The 21,118-nt window shown below is 39.9% G+C and overlaps 2 protein-coding genes across 6 annotated transcripts; one reads left to right on the forward strand and one right to left on the reverse strand.

Moving 5' to 3' along the window:
• Nucleotides 1-1,042: 1,042 nt before the first annotated feature.
• On the forward strand, nt 1,043-4,836 carry gpx3 (glutathione peroxidase 3). The gene is made up of 5 exons (XM_063484258.1): nt 1,043-1,272; nt 2,517-2,667; nt 2,777-2,894; nt 3,386-3,485; nt 4,302-4,836. Exons 1-5 carry the CDS (start codon nt 1,105-1,107, stop codon nt 4,521-4,523), a joined length of 759 nt encoding a protein of 252 aa, XP_063340328.1. The 5' UTR covers nt 1,043-1,104; the 3' UTR covers nt 4,524-4,836.
• A 117-nt stretch (nt 4,837-4,953) lies between these two features.
• tnip1 (TNFAIP3 interacting protein 1) lies at nt 4,954-20,085 on the reverse strand. Of its 5 annotated transcripts, none has more exons than XM_063490893.1 (18): nt 20,066-20,085; nt 15,649-15,831; nt 13,560-13,703; nt 13,378-13,466; nt 13,123-13,182; nt 12,284-12,493; nt 11,433-11,527; nt 10,902-11,061; nt 10,549-10,641; nt 10,362-10,427; nt 8,876-9,007; nt 8,631-8,759; nt 8,414-8,548; nt 8,192-8,317; nt 7,950-8,033; nt 7,298-7,513; nt 6,950-7,046; nt 4,954-6,665 (listed from the first exon to the last, which is right to left on the reverse strand). In XM_063490893.1, the coding sequence occupies exons 2-18, from the start codon at nt 15,794-15,796 to the stop codon at nt 6,571-6,573; spliced, it is 2,079 nt and encodes a 692-aa protein (XP_063346963.1). In that variant the 5' UTR covers nt 15,797-15,831; nt 20,066-20,085; the 3' UTR covers nt 4,954-6,570. The 5 variants fall into 5 exon arrangements, with proteins under 5 accessions (XP_063346963.1, XP_063346971.1, XP_063346979.1 ...); XM_063490901.1 differs by lacking the exon at nt 20,066-20,085 and adding an exon at nt 16,801-16,911 and having other exon boundaries at nt 12,284-12,454; XM_063490909.1 differs by lacking the exon at nt 20,066-20,085 and adding an exon at nt 16,801-16,911 and having other exon boundaries at nt 7,298-7,423.
• Nucleotides 20,086-21,118: the final 1,033 nt, after the last annotated feature.

The raw sequence follows: 21,118 nt of genomic DNA on the forward strand, positions 1-21,118 counted from the left end.
TAAAGTACTATTTCCAAATAACATAATTTTAGTTTTATTCAAATTTAATGATAATTTGTTTTTATGAAGCCAGAACTTCACTTTACTTATTTCATTAGTCATGAGGGTTATGGAACAAAAAAGTCAAATGGAATACCCAAAGAAATTTCACCAGCACCGAGCAGGAGGATCCAAACGTCAAACAAAAAACATTTTCAAAGGCCTAATTTCCTTGAACGCCACAGAACCTACCATTTGGACTTTGCAAGAGTGCACCAAACATGGCACATTAAAAGGTGGATGAAAGTTTTATTCTCTGATGAGAAAAAAATTTACCTTAATGGTTTCAAATGGTACTGGCATGACATTCAGATCCCACCGGGATGTGTGTTGTTTGGAAGTCTGAGAGCACATTGTGTTCCTGTTGGAGCAATTCATGCTCAGGCTCTCTATGTTCTTGCTCATCTTAACTATATTGGCTGTTTGTCTGTATCTGCAGCAATGCAACTCATCTGTGGAAGGCACCATTTACAAACACAGAGCAAAGACTCTAAATGGTAGTCAGCTGTAAAACAGCTTATTTCAGTTTAAGTGTTGTTTTCAATAAATTGCATGCTCAAATAAATGTTTTGTCTCACTCCCATTTCTTCTTGTTGCATGTTGAAGCTCTACTTGGAATCTTGTTAAGATCCAGCCATGCAAAATATGATATTTTTTTTCGCCTTTTTTCAAGTGGTCTTAAACTTTTGATCAGGACTGTACTTCTTCTTTAACTTTTGCAGCGGTTTCAAGGTGTCTAAAATCCCCGATAACTTTGACAACAACACACACATAAACGTACATCTACTATTATTTTTTCTTTGTATATATGTAACATGTCCCCTGTCCTGTTTGTGGGTTAAATCTTGGTTAGACGAATAAAATAAGAATTTCCTGTTTGTTTGTTTTTTGTAATTGTTTATTATTTGTTTGGCATATATAGGCCACCATACCACTGATTACTAAATCGCAAGCATTGCTCTGCTCACAGCATTAGCGCTAAGAACGAATAGTTAATATTTTATTTTTCTGACCTGGAGACTACTGACACGTTCATCCGCGCTCACAATCGGTGCACGTCAACAGATGACGACACCTCAGCCAGTTCATTTATCTAGAAGACAGACATCCACAGAGAGCAGTCACCGTGTCGGGGGGAAGGACTGCACGATGTGGCCCGTGTTACCGCTACTGCTGCTCGGTCTGCTGCTACCCTGCACCGCGGGCTCACCTGTTAATATTGTAGGCTATCAGGTGAGTGTTGCTTGATTTTCATGGAAAACAGTCTTCCACAGCATAGGTCTATTTAACTCTTGCTGTGGTTTGTTTGGCCCTGTGTCAGTGTTTTCCAGAATGTTCTTTGTCAAAGATCAAATTATTTGCGTTAAATTATGAGGAAGTTTGAGCGACAATAACTTCCCCCATTGCTTGCTATCTGTGCTCAACACACATCTCTTGCAATAACTTCTGCTTATTACTGCTTATTCAAGCTTATGCTGCACAGCAAACCTTTGAATAGAAACAAACACCTGTTACTCTGGGCTTTTGTTGGTGAATTTCTAAGCATGATTGCATCCTTTTTCCAAGCTGTGCTGCTTTATTGTGAAAAATGACCGTCTAAGGAAGCATCTGGAACTGTAATGGCCCGCTGCTTTCAGGTTTTTGAATATTGTGATACCCATTTTATATAGAGACACATCTGCATTGGTCATTTCACGTAAAGATTTTTGGGTGGGTGAGGGTAATTAACTTTAACTGTTCGTCAGCAGAGTTCTCCTGTTGACACAGAGCTTGATTTTTACTGTAAGGAGCTCTGTTGGCCACACAACAACGCAGGTATGAAGGGGAAGAAAGGGAAAGTATTGCAGCTGTCCCTGGTGCTGCTTATTTGGTTAAAGCTTCAGGATCAATTTGGGCAAACAAACTCCTAACATCTGTAGTGGATACAGGTCAGACTGAGGTGATTGTTTATTTGATCTTGACGGGGACGAAAAAGTAGCTGAAAATTTTCCTATGTGTTGTTTTGTCCAAGTGAGACACCCGATCCCGAAGATAGCCAGTACCATCACTTAAGACTACTAAATATCCTCCTTACGCATGGCAAGTTCTGTTGGCTTATTGCCTGTGATTACTCAGTTGCTATATTGGTCATTAGGTGAAAAAAGATTTAGCACAAGAACACAAATGAAACATCGCCATTTTTCAGTCACTCACTGTGGCAGATCATTAAAAGGGTGACTGAACAAAAGGTTAAACAAACCCCTCATAAACATTTGTGTGAGGTGAGAGGTTATGTCAACGTTAAGTCCAGCTTCAGGTTTTTGTGTTTCTATATATATATATATATTGTGTGTTGTTTGGAAGTCTGAGAGCACATTGAGTTCCTGTTGGAGCAAGTCATGTTCAGGCTCTCTGTGTTCTTGCTCACCTTAACTGTATTGGCTGTTAGCAAGTTAAAGCAACCATAACATGCTTCGACCTTTTGTCTGTATCTGCAGCAATGCAACTCATCCGTGGAAGGCACCATTTACAAATACAGAGCAAAGACTCTAAATGGTAGTCAGACTGTGAACTTCAGTGACTACGTAGGCAAGGCTGTCCTCTTTGTCAACGTGGCTACATACTGAGGACTCACCTATCAGTATGTGGGTAAGAGATGGCACAGGCAGCGTTGTTTTGTGCTGCAGTTAAAAAAGAAATAAAGAGGTGGGGGGGAAAAAGGTTTCTCCACCTGAACTCTTTTCTCTTCTTTCATCAGAACTGAATGCACTGTATGAGGAGATGAACCCACTTGGGTTGACTATTCTTGGCTTCCCCTGCAACCAGTTTGGAAAACAGGAACCAGGGCAAAGGCATGAAATCCTGCCAGGTTTAAAGTGAGAAATCTTTGTCTTTCACTGCATTTCAAGTCTGCCACGTAGAAAACACTGTTTAAAAAATACTCATGAATGAATTAAGGCCAATGAAGGTCGTGGTTTTCCAGAGAACTCGATAGGATTTTGATGTGATAACATTAAATTCCCTAGTATTGAGTCACACGCTTATCGCAAGGCCGTATATATGTGCTGTAAGGTGAGAAGCTTTAAAGCAGCATGTAGACAGGAATGTGCAATAACGGTAAATCCTCTGTCAATCAACAAAACTTCATTAAAGCATGAAAGCATCCTTTGGCAGTTTCTGTTCGAGTGTCTCTGCAGCACACCCAGAACGTATGTCTCAGATTGCATCAGTCATCACAGATCCATAGCAAAGCCTTTGCAATACACTATGTGGCTTTGCTCGGCTTGAGGGAATCTAGGGCAGCTGCCAAGCAGCAAAGTACTCAGGGGCATGTCCACTGATAGGATGTCCTTTTTCTGGATTCCAGATATGTTAGGCCTGGCAATGGATTCATTCCAAACTTCCTGCTGTTTGAGAAAGGTGATGTGAATGGGAAAAATGAGCAAGAGGTTTATACTTTCCTTAAGGTAAGAAACTGTTTGTGAAATTCAGTTGAGTCTTTGTAAGTTGAAACTTACATTTTAATTTTGTATTTTACATGTTATTAAACTATTTTTTTCCAAGTGTATTATGAATGCTACTGTCTGCTCTCAATGCTTAGACTCTTTACATGCGTTTAGTTATATTCTGTGGGGAAAATAATTATTTGATACCCTGCTGAATTCATAAGCTTTCTAATTTTAGCATTCTCATTTTAACAGAGAAAGACAGAATATCAACCAACAAATCCAGATAAAATCACATTAAATAAAAGTTGTACATTGATTTGCATGTAATTGAGCGAACCATGACTTACTACTTGGTGAAGGAACCTTGTTTGCCATGGTAAGATGTTTCTTGTAGTTGGTCACCAGGTTTGCTCGCATCTCAGGAGGGATTTTGGGCCACTCCGCTTTACAGAAACAAATCCTTTAGGTTTCTTGGCTGCCGCTTGGTAACTTGGTGTTTATTGGAAATCAAATACTTATTTCACTCAATGACATGCAAATAAGTGTATAGCTGTTATGCAATGTGGTTTGTTTGGGGGGTTATTTTGGTAGATATCAATGGAGACTGTCCCTCTATATTAAAATGAAACCAAATTAGAGACTGTTCATTTCTTTGGAAGAGAGCAAACTTAGAAATTCAGCAGGAGATCAAATAATTACTTGCCCCACTGTATTTGAAACAGACTGGATGCACTAGATATAATTCATGCTTTCATGAGCATTTAAAAAAAGGCAGACAAAACATATGAGCTGTGTTCTTCTGAGTCATACTTAAAAGGTCTTTGTGCCACGCAGAGCTCTTGCCCCCCTATCGGAGAAGACTTCGGTCCCATGTACGGCCGGTTGTTCTGGGAGCCTCTAAAGATTAGCGACATCAAGTGGAACTTTGAGAAGTTTCTGGTGGGAATGGATGGAAAGCCAGTGATGAGGTGGCACCCGACCACCAAAATTTCTGCGGTCCGAGCTGACATCCGGAGATACCTGCTCGAAAAGTACACAAGGGATGTCTTTAATTAGATCTGATCGATCATTTAGTATTGTCTGTCTAATGAAGTAAGTGTAATCAGATGCAAATGATTAGTAGAACTAAGGTAGCCTGATGAGGAGTAATGTTACAGTTTCTTGTACCGTGAAGATGGCATGTTGAATGAAGAGGAGGCTTGAAAACAGGAACTCTGTGGTGCCTCTTTGGAATCTGGGGTTTAGGCCAGCCTTTCAGTGCATTCAGGCTGCCCTGCAATCCCACAGCACCATGTCATCTTCCCATCTCAGGACTTGTTAACCATTACTGTCTAAATGTTAATTACTTTCAATAAATCATGAAGAATAACACGGTGTTGTGCAGTTTTTATGAGAAACAAACATGAGTGTTGTGTCACAGAAAGGTAAAAACGATGTACTCTGTGGAACAAAACAGGAAGATAAACAGACAGTAAGATACTAATGAGACATTTAGAATAGATTTATTAAGCCAGTCAAATACAAAAAGTCTCACATGTGCTTTTCCTACAGCAAAAAAAAGGAGAAAAAAAGAAAAAAAAAGGCTACAAACCAGGAAAATACATCTGCCATAAATTACAGCATACCTTTCAAAGTGCAATTCTGTTAATGTCTCATCTCAGCTCTAGCCCATCCTGATTCTGTTCCCTGTTGATATCTTGCTAGATAAAAGCCATTTCAAACCTTTTTCTTTTTTTTTGAAGCCCTTCATCTGACTAGTCAAAATACACTATACTAAGTAATCGTAACTGGTATTCAGTTTAAACAGGCAAGGCTTGTTGATTCGAAGATCAGATTGAACTTTTTCCTAATAGTGTGACCTGGAGGTGTGGATCCGCTATCTGTTATTGCGACTTTGACTGCATTACAGCAGTTCACAGGTCAGTCGGCAAGGTGTGGGTTGCTGGTTGTTGAAGTGGATGGAAACAAAAAGTCGAGACATCCCGACAGAGGGTTTTATCCTCTGGAGTGGCTGTACTGCTGTAACTAGGTGTTTAACCACGGCCTCTGAATTCTGATGAAAATCGTCCTCATTCTGCTCCTTGAGCTGAATTTGGATATTTTGTACTGGTAAGTACAACTCGGCGAGGTTATGTGACATAACAGATATATGAGGACGCGGCTGCTGCCTTAAGATTTTGCTGCTGTAATCTCTTGGTACTGTGTGTTGGGGCTATGCTGTGTGCAGTGGTACAGGATGCAGTGAGATGAGCATAAATATCGGAATGAGTGGTCAAATCAAGTCAAAGTGTTTAATGAGATTAGGTCCATCATCATGGGGGAGAAATTACCAAAAAAAAAAAAAAAAAAGATTGTGTATGTACTGTGTATTGTGTCTGATACAAACATACAATGTCAATAGCTACAATATATTGGGATTACACTAACAACATAGAAAGAACAGCATTACTAAAGACAATGATTTACACTTAGTCAATGCAACTATCAAAACAGCAGGTTATAAATAAATTATCAGTAATCACAATCATGTTTTTTTTGGTATGATACCATCAAAATTCATTTCCCAAAATTTTTGTATTTCAACAACAACTTTTGAACAGTTACACAGTTATGGGACAGTTCTATAACATCGATGGTACTGAAAACCCTCAAATCAATTAACATTCACATTGTAAGCTCTATGATTCAGTGTACCTATATAATCATTCATGGCTGGAATGAATATATGTAGTCTTAGTCTTACTGGGGAATGGCTTCCTGTGACCCTACAAGTAACAAACTACTTGTTACATACTTGCAGATAGACAATCACATAGGTATATTGTCTGGAAAACAAAACAAAACAAAAAAATCTATGTTAATTATTCCAACCTATTTAACAAATGACTTAAAGTTGCCGATAAAAAAAATCTAAACAATATTTCATGTGTATATTCAGAATAGCGTCACAAATAGCCTTATAAAACGCAAGTATAAACAACATTACAATAGGATATCTACAGTTCAGTAGGAAAATTATAGATCAAATCACACCTTGTCAACTCAAAAACAAACTGATTTCATGCTACTACCCAGGCTCCTTTTAAGTGGGTACGGTGATGCTTTAGTGCTTTCCAGGGTCAATGTTCTGTCGCTCCCTTTTTCCAAATCCTGTTCCAGGTGCTCCTGTCGCTGCTGCTGCTGCCGCCGCTGACTGATCTACGGACACCAAAGTAAGGTGCAGAACTAAATTATCGCATCATGTTTCAAAAGAATCATTGGTGATTTGAATGGACGGATAGTGCTGCTAATAGTCAGTATGAACATAAATAAGCCTTACCCCACTATAGTTTACACCTCTGAGCTGAAGAACTTTAAGCATAACTAATGACAAAGTTTGGCTCATTGTTTTTCCACTACATTTTAAGAGTACATCTGTTTGAATACACACCATCATGTATTGTGCAATAGAAATAAACTACATATGACTGGTTGTATCTTACCTGCATTCTCTGGTGGTGGTCGTGAACTTTCTCCTACTGCTCTGGCCCCTCTCAACCCCCTCTCAGGTTGATTGAATGACAACTGCCAAGGAAAACCCTGATTTAAAAAAAAAACAAAAAACAGAACAATTCTGTTAAAATTTCTATTCTTACTCGTCGCAATCAGCAGCCCTTAAGTCTTTGCCATAACCTAATATTGGTTAATGAATGTAAGCGTGCTGCCCCCAGCAAGTAAGGGAAGTAGAGGTAAGAGAGAAATTGAAAAGAAAAAAAAGAAAGAGCCTTGTTTCTTCAGTGAACCAGAGTCACTCCAGAGACAAAGACAGAGGGGCTTTAGAGCGCCCTTACCGGGGTAACGGGTTGGAAGTCTCGTACAGGGGGTGGTGCTGCGGCGGCTGCGGCTGCGGCGCCTGCTGCATTGGGCATCCGGGGAGGGAAGTGTATGGGCCAACCTTCAAGGCCCTGCGGTCCCACCTGCACAAAGGGACCACAGTAGGGAGGGCTCAGCGGGCCGTTCACTGAGTCTGACGTGGGGTCTGAGGTACGTCTTTCCTGCTGCTGCCCCTACGAGGGATCACAAGTACACATGTGATCCCCAATCAGTGCTTTGTGGCTACTCTCAGCGAATGCAGCGGCCCTGTTGTGGCACGGGACGCTGCTGACCTTCAACCCTGCTGCGGTTCTGCCTCCCACTGAGGCGTGCCAGTGTTCACCTCGCTGCTCCCAAATGCACTGACCGAAACAAGCTAGCTGCAGTGAGGCTCTTGTGATTCGTTCGGCATGAACCTACTACAGTCAAGTCAATCTAGTGTTCCACCATTCTGTCACTAGGGGGCACTAGACTGCAAGCTTTACCACCACCTGTAGCCTATTGGCACTTTCTTTTCAGGAGTCTTAAATATGCTTCAACAAATGGCCACACTGAACAAATACTTCACCTACTCAGTGTGACAGCGCCCTTTAATCCACCATTTCAGTGTATATGTAACACTAGCAGTACCTGTTTGTGATGCTGCATCTGCAGTCTCTCCAGCTTACATCTCTCTGTACGCTCTCTCTGACACTCGTTCTGCGCCTGATGAAGCTGCGCCACACCAACAAGTACACAAGAAAAATAAAGCACCTCATATTAGGGCAGGTCAGCTAGAATAGCCACTAGCAGCAAAATTATACAAAAGCTTAAGCTTTCCTGGTCACATTATATACAGGGGAAAAAAAAATGTTACATGAGCACGATCTTACCTGATTGGTCAAATTAGTAATCTGACCCTGAAGTCTTTCAACTTGCCGCCTCAAGTCCTCTTTCTCTTCATTCATTCGCTCCCTGTCGCTCCTTTCTTTTCTGAAGTCCTCCTCAAAGATTTTTACCTGAAGTGCAAAGAAAGAAAAAGCAGCTGAAGGGAAATGCACACGTAACTGCAGGACTGCGACAGTGTGTGTGTGTAAATGTTCTGTTTATCTGACCTGTTCTTTAAGTACAGCAATTTGAGTGAGCAGCTCCTGTTTCTTAAAGTTGTTGGCCGCATCTGCAAAGTTGCCCTGGCCAGGAGGTTGTTGGGAGGATGAAGGTGAGTGTAGGTTTAAGGCTTCTTCTAAAGCCTGAATAAGACAAAAACCAATGTTACCCTGACAGAAACGTTCCTGTGCCTGCTTTCTCTTTTTGCATCTCTTCCACACTCACTCGGTTGAGGCGTTGGATCTCCTTCTCTTGGTACTCTCTCTGTTTGCTGAGGGGCACCAGCTGATCCTGCAAGTAGCGGATCTTCTGCTTCAGCTCAGCCGTCTCAGTGTTTAAACACTCCTTCTCCCCCTGGAACGAACGCACGCGCACCCCATGGCTTTAAAAACACCTTTTCCACAGTCACTCTGTGCCCTGCTTTCGTTTAGACCAGTTTCACCTGGCCTTTTCCACATCTGTATTCTCACCTGGACATTTTCGATCTTGGACTTGGCCAGCAGCAGCTTCTTGTCGTAGTCGCGTTGCCTCTGCTCCCGCTCAGCCTCCAGCTCAAGCACAGTTTTCTGTGACTCGGCTAGCCGTTGTCTGAGGTCTGTGATCTGAGGAAAAGTGGCAATCTTTTAGTTTAGGAAATGATCACACTGTTAAAGATCCAATTTTTTATAAACTGCCATAAAGTGCCTAATAATAAATAAAACCGATTAAGTAATAACGCTCCGGTATTGACAGGCATTAGCTTCAGAAATGTTATCTAAATAGAAAACTAAGCCATCAAATTCGCAAACACGCACTGCTGTTTTTGTGTAACATATGAACGAACCGAGTGACGCAAATGGATATATCTAGGGTTCTGTGGTTATAACCCAAAGCTGCACGGTGTCCCTGTCTGAACGAAGTGTGAATGTAGGTTTGTACATAATTGTGGGTGTGCACAACATAGGTGTGTGAGTGTCAGTGTGAGAGTGTGTACGTCTGTGTGTCTCTGCTGCCCTCTGACTGCACCACAGCAGGAAGTCAGCGGGTACCGGAGAGGTAAGGGGAATTCTTACTGAAGTGTGACAGGCCTTGTGGTAAGCATGTTCAGATCGCAAGCTATTGCAAGATTGCACCTTTTCCACTGGACAAGCACATTTTAAAAAAAAAAAAAAGAAAGAAAGAAAAAAGAGAAAAAAAAGAAAAAAAATTAGACACATAAACAGCTGCTTCTGTCAAGTCATAAACACAAACTTCAAAGTCCTGTTTGTTAAAGTTTTTTTCAAATTATAAAATGCTTTCCATCTGTCACTTCACCCATCACAGTTTTTTTTGCTTGTTTTTCTGTTATATCACGATATTTTACCTAATTAATGTCACGATGCTCAGTGATCAGTAATATTTTTTCTTAGTTTGGCAAAACACTTGAAACTAAATTCAACCATCACTTGGAAAATGTGTTGCTACAGACACCAGAAGCAACTTTAATTCATAAAATAAGTAATTAAGACAATATTTGAACCCCACAGGTAACTAACCTTAGCTTCTTTATATGCTGAAATGAATACAGTGGAACTCTTTAGTTCCGTTTCAGCTTTTCATAGCATGTAATCCATTTTACACACAAATCACTGAGTGTGGTGTTATGGAGAGACACCCAATGAAATTTGTGACTGGTATCTCACTTGTACTGACACTTGTTAAATCCCTCTTTCTGGGTACAAGTGATTTACTTTAAGTCCAAAAGAGCATTTAACATCTCTTTGAACTAAACTGGACCAAACAGAGCTAACTGATGCACGTGATTCAATATTTTGAAAATGTTAAAAAAAATAAAATTAAAAAAAAAGGCCTGAAATTTAAAAAAAAATTGAAAAAAAGAAAAGAAATCTAAAAGAAATTTACAATTCTTTTAAGCAGTCAAGAGCACCGTAACGCCTTCCCACACCCGTCACAGCAGCTGTAAAGTCATTACTGTACCTTCTGCTCAAACTGTGACTTCATGGCGTTCCACTGAATGTCCCACTGCTTGTTCACCTCCAGCACCTGTAAGAAGCCAGAAAGCGAAACAAACACCACTGAACATGTAGGAAACAAAATACACAGACTTTCCCCTATGGCAAAAGAGGATGAGCAGTAAGTAAGAAAGTAAGCAAGCAAGACTCACATCCTTTCTCTGCTTCTCCAAAAGCTTGATCTTCTTTTCATACACCTCGACATCACAAGGTTTAGTTGGGGTTTTCTCTGCAGCTTTTCCACTCTGGGGGGGTTGGGGGAACATAAAATATTCCTAAATCCACAACATTACTACATTACGCACGTTGTAAGAGGTCACGAGTGGGAAATTCTCAGTCACAAGATTATTGAGAATCATTTAATTAAATGTCTTTAAAAAGAACACAGATTAAAAACTGGTTTAGGTAAAAAAATACTTTATATAAATGTTTTAAATATGAAGCTACAGCATATAATGTATGTGTACAAATTTAAATAAATCAATTTTAATTAAACTGAAACTACCTTCTGCGGTGTGGTGGCCTCCATTTTGGGTCGGACAGCCGCAGATTCCTCCTTCACCGGCTCCTCTTTGGCCTCTGGAGTTTCAGCGTCAGGTGGCGACGCAGATGCTGCCGCCACTGCCGCTCCTGTGACCAACTCCTTAAGTTTCTGATTTTCCTGTCTATACCGGCATGAAAATGAAAATGATAGTGTTTGAGAACTAGGTCTCATTCTAAGACATGGCTGTCATCATGCTCCAGCTACTGAAGGCCTTCTGGGAAGAACCTACAACGCCAGAAAGCCCTGGAATAATCCCCCTCAGAAGTGAAAGCGCGCTTAATTGTTAACATCAAGGGCAAAGTAAAGATTAGGCGATAAATATTTTATTAACAGTAATGAGAATTTGACTCGACATAAAATCAAACGATTATAAGAAGCAAAACAGTCCCACAAAAAAAGTTAAAAAACAGATCAGAAAAAAAGAGAACAAGATGTCAGAGCGATAGTATTGTTTTATTTGTAGCACAGTCACATCAAAAGGAGAAACATTACCTCAGCTGTTCCAAGTCTCGATTCCTGATATGATGATCCTCTTCCATTTTCTTTCGAAGCTCATTGTTCTCTTGTCTGAGCTGCTCGCAGAGAGTCTATAAAGCCAAGAGAGGACAATATTAAACACCATTCTGGCATTTTCTTATTATCTGTATTCAAACACATATCCAGACATGCCATCAACCCAGTGGCACAAAGACAAACTTATGTTGAGTTTTAAATTATGTTGGAATGGAAGTCACGTGTAATAATCTAACAGATAAGGACATGCCATTTGTTTTATCTGATAAATCAAGCTTTAGTTTCCTATTTTCATCCCATTAAATAACACTTTTTTTGCCCACAGGCTTTTGAGGAAAAATTAATGTTCCACATAGTGAAAGTAGTGAGACTTTAAAAATACTTTATTAAATGTTTTAGAGGTTCTACACAGAGCACCAAGTACGTGCAGCTTTTGTTTTGGTTTTTTTTTAAGTTATTGAGTCTCCAGCCTTCTTGTTCTACCACAAAACACACTTAAATTACTGTTAAAGTTCTGAAACCACATCCGTCCGAACGAAGTATTATTGCATCTGTAGTTTTACTCTTGCGACCCGTCAAATCTGACACAAAAATGCTTTTAAAGTCAGCAAGTTATGCCGAGCGTGCCGTAGCAATAGTATTTAGCGTGATAGTTTCGAGTTGCTATAACAAAATTCAGATTTTATATTTTTCTTTAACATGACTGATCATTGTATAAACACTTGGTTTGCTCTTGCACTATTACAACTTATAAATCACTATTTGTAATAAGAACTGTGGTGATTTGTCACTTTTTTTTAGTTTTATGACACAGTAGTTGTGTGCAATACCTGTAGGAGGGAGGTCCTCTGTTCATTCTTTTGGACTTTCGAAGAAAGATGATGAAACTCCACAGCCATGCGGCCAAGGTGCGCTAACAGCTGGTTTGGGTTGGACTCCTCAGCAAATATACTGAATGAGCTCTCTAGCCTCTTCAGCTGGCTTGCTAGCTCGATGTTCTCCTGAGGAAGGAGGGGAATTACTCCTACTGCTGACCCGGCCTGAAGATACCCACACAAGTAACCAGTCAGTCACCTGTTCCTCTCAAGCTGACTCAGTGAGTGTGTTCTCAATTACATATGAATTTAAAACACCATTCTGTAATAGTCAACATTCTCTATGAAAGGGAGCAGCCGATTTGTATGAAAGGCAAACTAGTTGGTCCTGTTGGGTTTATTTTTACTCTCCACAGACTACAATTAGCTCTTCTACTTTCGCCAACATATATTTTAGATAGCAAGGTTGGCTAAAATATTTAGAATATGTGACAGGCTGGCCACTAGCATAGGTTTTAACATGTTCACCTCAACATTGGCCAAGTGTCCTGTTAACACATCCCCTGGGATTTAGTATGTGAATGAATCAGCGGTGTAATTCTAGTCAGTGACAATCCTGGACTTTCCCCTGACTGACTCAGGCTGGAGCTACCAGTATTGAGTTTTTTTTTGGTGAGTCAACACACCAAGGATGCATGTCCAATATTGAGGAAATTGCTATAAAGAGGAATGATTAAATTTAACCTCACTAAACAGAAACCTATACAAACTAATGTCCTTTTATAGGGTAAAGAATAAATGCTAAAAATAACCATATGATTCAAATAGATTTGAGCTATTCATCTGGTACGTACTGTCAATGCCTCTGAAGTCTTTCCCTCCATATTCACCACCTCAAACTCTGACATGGCATCCTATAAAAAAAAATATATATACACACACACACACACACACACACACACACACACACACGATCCCAAAAAACAACGACAAAGTGAACATTCTCCAGTCAGATGTTATATTTTAGGCCCTGATAATGCCTACATCTAGTCTTAAAATAATAATAGGGTCATTTCTACTTGAACAGAAAGCACAAACAAATTATTTACATTGGGCTTCTCTGGCTGAAGAGTCTTTCCTAAACAGCTCGATTGCTCCTCCTTCTGCTCAGCTGTGGTATGTAAACAGGGTTTATTACCTGAAATACACCAAATGAATATTAATGGTAACAATCAGCCAAATGCTGGCCACACTGTGTAATAATCCAAAAATGTAAGTATGTGAAACCTACTTTGTGTCTCAGTTTGAATGGGTCCTCCCATACACAAACTGGCGGCGAAGCTGGACGATTTCAGGGCTTCGTTGTCTCTCACAAGTTCCTCCACTCGCTGTCGAAGCCTCGACGCCTCTGACTGAGACTCTTCCAGCAAATCACCTGTAGGTATTAGAGAGAGCTTGTCTTTATCTAGTAACACCTTCGCTTAATCTTGCTTTGTTTCTACCGGCAAACCCTGTTGTCACTAAAAATATCAGCACAACATCAAACAACGTGTGACAGAAACTCCGTGAGAAAGTAAGGACTCGTTTAGTTAGTCATTGAGCCATTTACGTTGTTAGCATGTGAGTTTTTAACTGGATGACCAAAGCAGATTTTCAGGTTTCACTACATTTCACCACAATTGCTGAATGACACTTTAGGATTTTGTTTTGACTACAAACATATATGATGCTACAACATCACATGTTCTCTTTGTGCCTACGTCAAATTCGTTTTAAATTAACAAATGTGTTATTTAAAATGTCTGTTCAACTTTCTGCTGCTACAGAATTCAAGCTGAACAATCTCCTCAACTTTCTGTGTAGAAAATTTTGGAAAAAACTTTATGAGCTTCCACTGTGACCAAGAAGCACATGGTAACTCGGTGCTCTAACATCAGTAAAAGAAAGCCACCATCAAAGTTGGAAATCCAGTGGTACTACAGACATAATGAGCCAAAAAGAGCAGTCTAACTGAAGTAGATGTTCCATCTTACTGAGCTGAGGATGAAGATCGTGACCAAATTAAAGGTAGACCCGAAGCAAAGGACACAACTCCCCTCACTCACTGACAAAATCCCATCACAGGAAATACTTGTAGATGTGAACGCAGCTCTACCTCTAGCTCTCCCGACTACCAATATCACTAAAACCAATGAGCTTATATATGTCACTGCCACAATAATCCTAAAAATATTGATCTACTTTTAGTCCAAGTAGGCTGGAGAAATAATGGAAGAACATCTGGGAGGAAGAAATGACACAACACCAAAGCCAAGTGGCTGGTGGATCTAAGAGCACCAAACTCACAGAAAAAGTGCCAGTCAAGATCACAAAGGCAGACATCCAGCAACGAGCCTCAAGAATGAAGAGCTAGACAGCACCAGGACCTAAAATAATTGAAGATGATAGATGAAGAAGCTAACACACCATGGACACCTGGCAGCACAAATAAAAGAGACTGCTAACAGCAGGTACTCTTCCGTACTGGATAACAAAGGCCAGAACAATCTGAGCATGAAGGATTCCCCACAAGGGTACAGCACCATCAAACTACAAGCCAGCCAATTACCTGCTTCCCCTTAACATGGAAGATCAACTCAGGGTCTTATGAACTAGGCTGAGTGGCCACATGAGTCAATATATGATACATGCAGATCAGAAAAGCACTGGAAATAACAGCACTGGGTCCAAGGACCCAAGTTGAAGGCTGTGCAAAGGAGCCCCGGAGACTATGTATTGCATTGTCGACACAATCAAGTGGCTGGGGTAGTGTACAGGAACATCTGTGCTACATATGGAATAAAAATCCACACTTCTTGATGGGAGATTCAGCCATCCTTGGATGTGAACAACAAGCCTAAGGTCCTACGGGATTTCAAGTTCCAGACAGTCGTGTAGCTGCTAACCATAGTGGTGGACGACAAAGAGCAGAAAAGCCTTGTCTATCACAATGCAGCAGTGATAGACATGGTAATCCCAGTGGTGAGCACGATCTGAAAGCAAGTTCACAAGAAAACAAAAAAGTACCAATGGCTGAAAGAACAACTGGAGCAGTGTGGTAACAGGAGCATTAGGAACTGTAACCCCAAGACTGAAAGAATGGCTCCAGCAGATTCCAGGCACAATGTCAGAGGTCGCTGTCCAGGAGTGCAATCCTAGATACTGCACAGAACTCTCAAACTTCCAAGCCTCCGGTAAAGATCCAAGCATAAGGAACACCACACCCAGGGGTTGAAAAGGATCGACAGACAGACAGACACACACACACACACACACACACGCACGCACACACACACACGGCCTTAACTTCAACTTGAGATAATTAGTCTTTAGAAACATACCTAAGCTCTTAAGTCCCTTCATCCGTTCTCTCAGCATGCTGTTCTCCTCCAGCAGCTGCCGATAGCTGCTCCCTCCTCCAGCCTCATCCCTGGCCTTGACCTCACTCCCACCTGGATCATAGATGCGGTACGGTCCTTTCCCCTCCATTGCAGTTGCTCACTTCCTACACATCGTCCTCTGAACTGTGGAAAGAAGACACAAACTGGTATTTTTAACTTAACAAAAATATCAGAAGCTACACAGCAGGAGACACAAGAACACACAGAAGAAGTCAGGAGTAGCTGACCTTTACAGAAAACAAAGAGTTTTCTAACAGGCTGAAAAAGTAAACAACTGGAAAAAGAAATCTTGGCAATTTTTACATTGTGAGGTTATATTTAAGTTCCGACTTAAAATTGTGTCAGTGATATAGGTGATTTGAAAGTATAACAGGTACACCACAAGATCACCAAATACGCTCGTACTCTCTCTCAAAGTTGAACACTTGAACATAAGATAAAGTTTTATAACAGGAGCTCGAAAGTAAAAGCAAATATGCTCAAATGACATTAATACCACCCGCTTTTTGTTTTATACTATACAGCGTGACACTAACGACCTGTTTCTAAGTTATAATTTCTAACAGGACGACTGTAGACTATGAGCGAAACGTTGGACGGAAAATAAAAATCCTCCGACGACTTTGAGAGGACAAATGCTGTACTATGAACCCTGACAGAGTCGGACATATGGCAAAGATGTGTTAGCTATGGTGATGGCAAAATATGACAACTACAACGTTCTTATCCTGGGAAAAAGGGAACAAAAGCAGAGCAAAAAAATAACAAAACAAAACAAAATGTAATGCAAATCCAACTAACACACATCTATCCAGGAGACCAGGCTCAAATACACCACAATCTAGCAAATGACAGCTACCTTGATTGGCTGAAGAAAGCTAATATTAGTTTTCGCTGTTGTCATGCAAATTGCTAGCAACATCCTCGTTAGCTGTCGGCTAGCTAACACTAGATGACTGTGCGGGAAACGAAGGCGCTAAACTCCCCTTATTTTTCCTCTACAGAGACTGTAATCGATTCGGTAAATCGCTGGAAACGCGGAGATAAACGCCAAGCCAAAACAACAAAGAGGTGGCTTTTTTTGCTCGGTACCTTTCAGCTCGCAGTGGCCTCTCGTCTGCCCAGACATGTATTGCGGAAGTGGTCTACTGAGTCTATGCTGTAACCTGGGAAATTCCACCTCGCAACGTTTGGTAAACAGCGATGATTGACAGCAACGTGGCCAATCGCAGCTCAGCTCTATCAGAGGGGCACCAACAGGAGCAACTGACCTTAATGTAAACACTGGAGCAAACGCTCTACATGTATTCTAACCGTGGCGGTATTACCAGAATTGCCAAACCTGTTCACATGATCTACTTTTAGGCATCAATATCCATATATGGCAAAATAGTGAATGATGCAATAATTCGATGGTAAGTAAGACTCATAATAATAATAATAATAATTTTTTTAAATCCCCTATATTTTCTCTTGAATTGTAATCATTTTAATTATATTTTGTATTAACATTATTATTGTTTTTACTGTGTACTCACTGAACCCCGACTACCACTCCCATCCCCCCAAAGTCATGAGACAAACCCCGACCTTTTTCACTCAGTGACTTTTTTCCCTCATTGATAAATTCAGAGATGGAGCTGGTGGGGGTTTCTGTGATTGCATCACATATTTCCTCTGAACTGAGAGGGCAATACGTTTTAGTTCGAGTTACGCAGATTTTTTTTTAAGCTGAACTAAATTATTGTTAAGAGATGTGTAATGATGAGTTTAGAGCTGGAAGAAAACTTGTTATTCCATCCACATTTTTATGCAAATGAAATACTGGATATATTAAACATTTGTTTACATTTAAAAAAAAAAATCAGCAAATCGTAAATGTGGTTAAAAAATACATTTTAAAAAAGTAGTTTCCTGAAAAACGTCCAAACACACTGTGTTTTGTCTATTTCCTGATTAACTATCTAGTTGATCAAGAAATTGATTAGTTTTAACTGTGATATAACAAATAAAATGAAGATGAACTATTTGTTTTATAAATAAGGTGAATAACTGACTTTTATGTTCTTTGAGCTTGTATAAGAGTTCAGCCTGTGAGATGTGAATATTACAGTAGTAATATTCTTTTTTTCCCCAGTCCATTAATATGAGGTATTGAGAGTACACACTGTACCTATAACACAATCAACCCCAAATATTAGCTTTTTCAGTGCTGACCTAACTCTTTTTAATTAACCGTCCACTTCAGTTATATCTGTGTTGTCCCAGGAAAGGAGGAACACCCATATATTGTTAGACAAAGAAAACATGTACAGTGCTAAATTAACAGACTCATCATTTATTGGATGGAACTTTTACTTAAAACTGTGTTTCTCACACATTATCAATATATTTGACCAGAACTGTCCCAACTTTATTGAAGAACCCCCCAAGAAGGCTAAAATTAATCACTTGGAGCAATAGTGACATCTTGTGGGAATTGACGAACAGATAATCTGCGGTTATGTTTCTTCCTCAGGGAGTAATGTACGCTGTTCCTCTGGTAGCTGGAAACACAAAGTGTGATACTTGATCATTCAGCTTGTGGCTACACACAATCACACTGACCCACACAAGGATATTCCCGGCTGAGAAGCCTCCTGCGTAATTTGTAATAAAAATCTTACACAAATAACAAGTAAAACTGTCATACATGACATAATTAATACCAAACCTCATCTAATCTTATACTTGTGTTTAGCTTTTCTATTATTGTTACTTCCTGTCATGTAAAAACTCTACTGGTGTGTTTCTGACATAGTGTTAAAACTGCTTAAACAGAGAAATCAGCTTGATTTTAAATAGAATTTCCTTTTAGTCCTTGATGTCTTTGACTTAACTTCTCTGACATCAAATCTTACTGTAAAGAAAAAGAATAAGTTAGAAAACAAGAGACAGTGGGTGGACAGCATGTGATTTAAGACAACACGCCTTATTTGAAAATCCTTTCACAAATCAGCCATAAACGCCCTTTTCAAGTCAAGTAAAAGTCACATGCTTCAACTAAAGCCACGTACAACAATGAAACAATAGGCATACGCACGCATGCACACACAAAGGGTATCTATCCCTTTGGCCATAAAAGTCTGGTAAAAATGTGTGACTGTGGTCCCCAGAGAGCCATTTAGTGTCTACAGGAAAAAGCAAGAGCACAGCTCATGTGGCTGTCACACACACAGAAGTTGTTTTTTCCTCATTCCTGTGCCTGCCAACATTTACATTGCCCATATTTTTTTGGTGCAAAGTGTTTCCACTTCGGGCTGCTGTGATGTGCAGAAATGATAAACAGGCTGATGACTCTGAGACTGCCAGAAGAAAACAAAAACTACAGGCCTGAGGATACAGGAAATGTCACCCATCATTCAGTCTTGCTGGGTGACAAACTGCACACTTTTTCTTATGCTCCCACCAACATTTGACAATATTTTAAAGCACTGCACAAAGCTAGCAGAATGAACACATGGTATGTTTGTTTGTTTGTTTTTTAAATGAGCAATCCTCAAATTTGAGCCCTTCTCTAAACCCTTTTTGTCTGTAGCACAGAGTAGGCACCTCACCCTGCTGAGACAGGGACACTTTCTCATCTCCCAGCAGTGGAAATTAGCAGCTGATAGTCATTAGCTCTGTGCTACTTAATACAAAAAGTCCTTTTGTTAGCCGAGTAGTGACCAGCCATCCTTCTCGAGGCATTAAATCAGGGACATTATTCCTGCTGAGACTCTATCGCAATGCAAAAAAACCTCAAAAAACTGGGCTACATATCACTGGCAACAGATACAAATGTATTTTAACATTTTACAGGTTACTTACATCAATTTTAGTTTAAAAAAAAAGTTGTAGACTTTGTAAAATCCAAGACTTTGTATTAGCTTGACAAATACAGTTCATCTAGGCCTGTGTGTAATGGATACTAACAGATTTTTTTATGATAGTGAGTAAATCAGTTTTAAAGTATAATTTGAGTTATTTTATCTTCAGTTTTTATAACCCTCAACCGTATTTAAAACCGTTTTTAAATGAAAAAACAAAAGCAAAACAAGTTTTGAGAGTGATGATAATATACACTGTGGTCAGTATATACAACAGATTTTTATACAATATTTATCACAAATCTCTTCTTTTCTAGCGTGATGCATGTTTTCACTGTTCCATTTGCCCAAAACATTCTGTTGCAAACAAAGGGCAGCCTATAACTGAGAACAAAAACTGACCCACCCAAAACTATATTTAAAAAAATCCACATATCTATAAATATTCACACATCTAAAATATTCTTTACTTACATTTCAAATGTTAAAACAAATAAACAACAACTCACCCACACATTTAGCTCGTATCGGAGAGGCACTTTTTAAGGAAACTGGTGAATTGGGGGAAGCGATTTCACTGTGAGACTTGGGGAATTCCCATAACCCATAAAATGGCCTGATACTGAAGGCTCAGAACCTGGTGTGTGTCCAACTGTTTGGCCTGCCTTTGCCAACACATGAATGGAAAGCTGTATACATTTAAATCATTTATGTGCAGCAGCTTGCAGTTTGCAGCACATGCACGTGCTTCATATAAGGATGCATGGCAAAAAACCTACAATACTGAATGATACAAAAGAGCCACTGGGCACATAATGTGACAAGTATAACAGAGAAAAATGCATAGACAACTTATACTAGTGTGTATGCACAGTGTGGTAGGCCTACATGCAGAACAGTGCTTGGCTTGTTTGCATGAAGGAACCACAGTTATGAAAACTGTAACAACATGAAGTCAAAGGCTAAAGCAATCTCCTCGACTCCCTCTGAGAACCGAGCACCTTTGAAATATGTAAACTTGAATCCGTTTAATTTATGCAGTACAAGCTGATCATTGCTACAGCAAAAAAAAAAAAAAAAATCCCCTGTTATCAAAAGGGAAATTCAAGAACAGTGTATGTATTGACATTAACAAAGTGTTATTGCAGTAATCTCTTAATCTCCTGTAATTATGATCAAATAGAGCAATTTCAAGTTGGGTGTGCCATTGAGAGCAGCGAGAGCTGCAGACTCTTATTTGTTGCCTTGGATTTGGCGTACTGCAGGGGATTTCCTCGCCACATACATCTTTTTTTCTTCTTTCCTCTTTTAACTTGCAGTGGCCCGACAACAGCTGCGCTCACACATATGCAATGAGCTGAAACACTAACAAGAAAAAGACAGCTGTCTTGCACTTTTCCTCTGCATTAACAAGTGTACAAGTGCAACTGACACACGTGAAATGAAGCGTAAAGTGACGTGTTAATAGGCGCAAATGTGGAAGAGCTAATATGAGCGTGTTAACTATCTATTAGCTGCTATTCAATATCTTAAATCTTTGCTTTGCATAAGCTGCTATTCTG

The sequence above is a fragment of the Pelmatolapia mariae genome, linkage group LG2, assembly GCF_036321145.2.
Source record: "Pelmatolapia mariae isolate MD_Pm_ZW linkage group LG2, Pm_UMD_F_2, whole genome shotgun sequence".
Classification (NCBI taxonomy): Eukaryota; Metazoa; Chordata; class Actinopteri; order Cichliformes; family Cichlidae; genus Pelmatolapia; species Pelmatolapia mariae.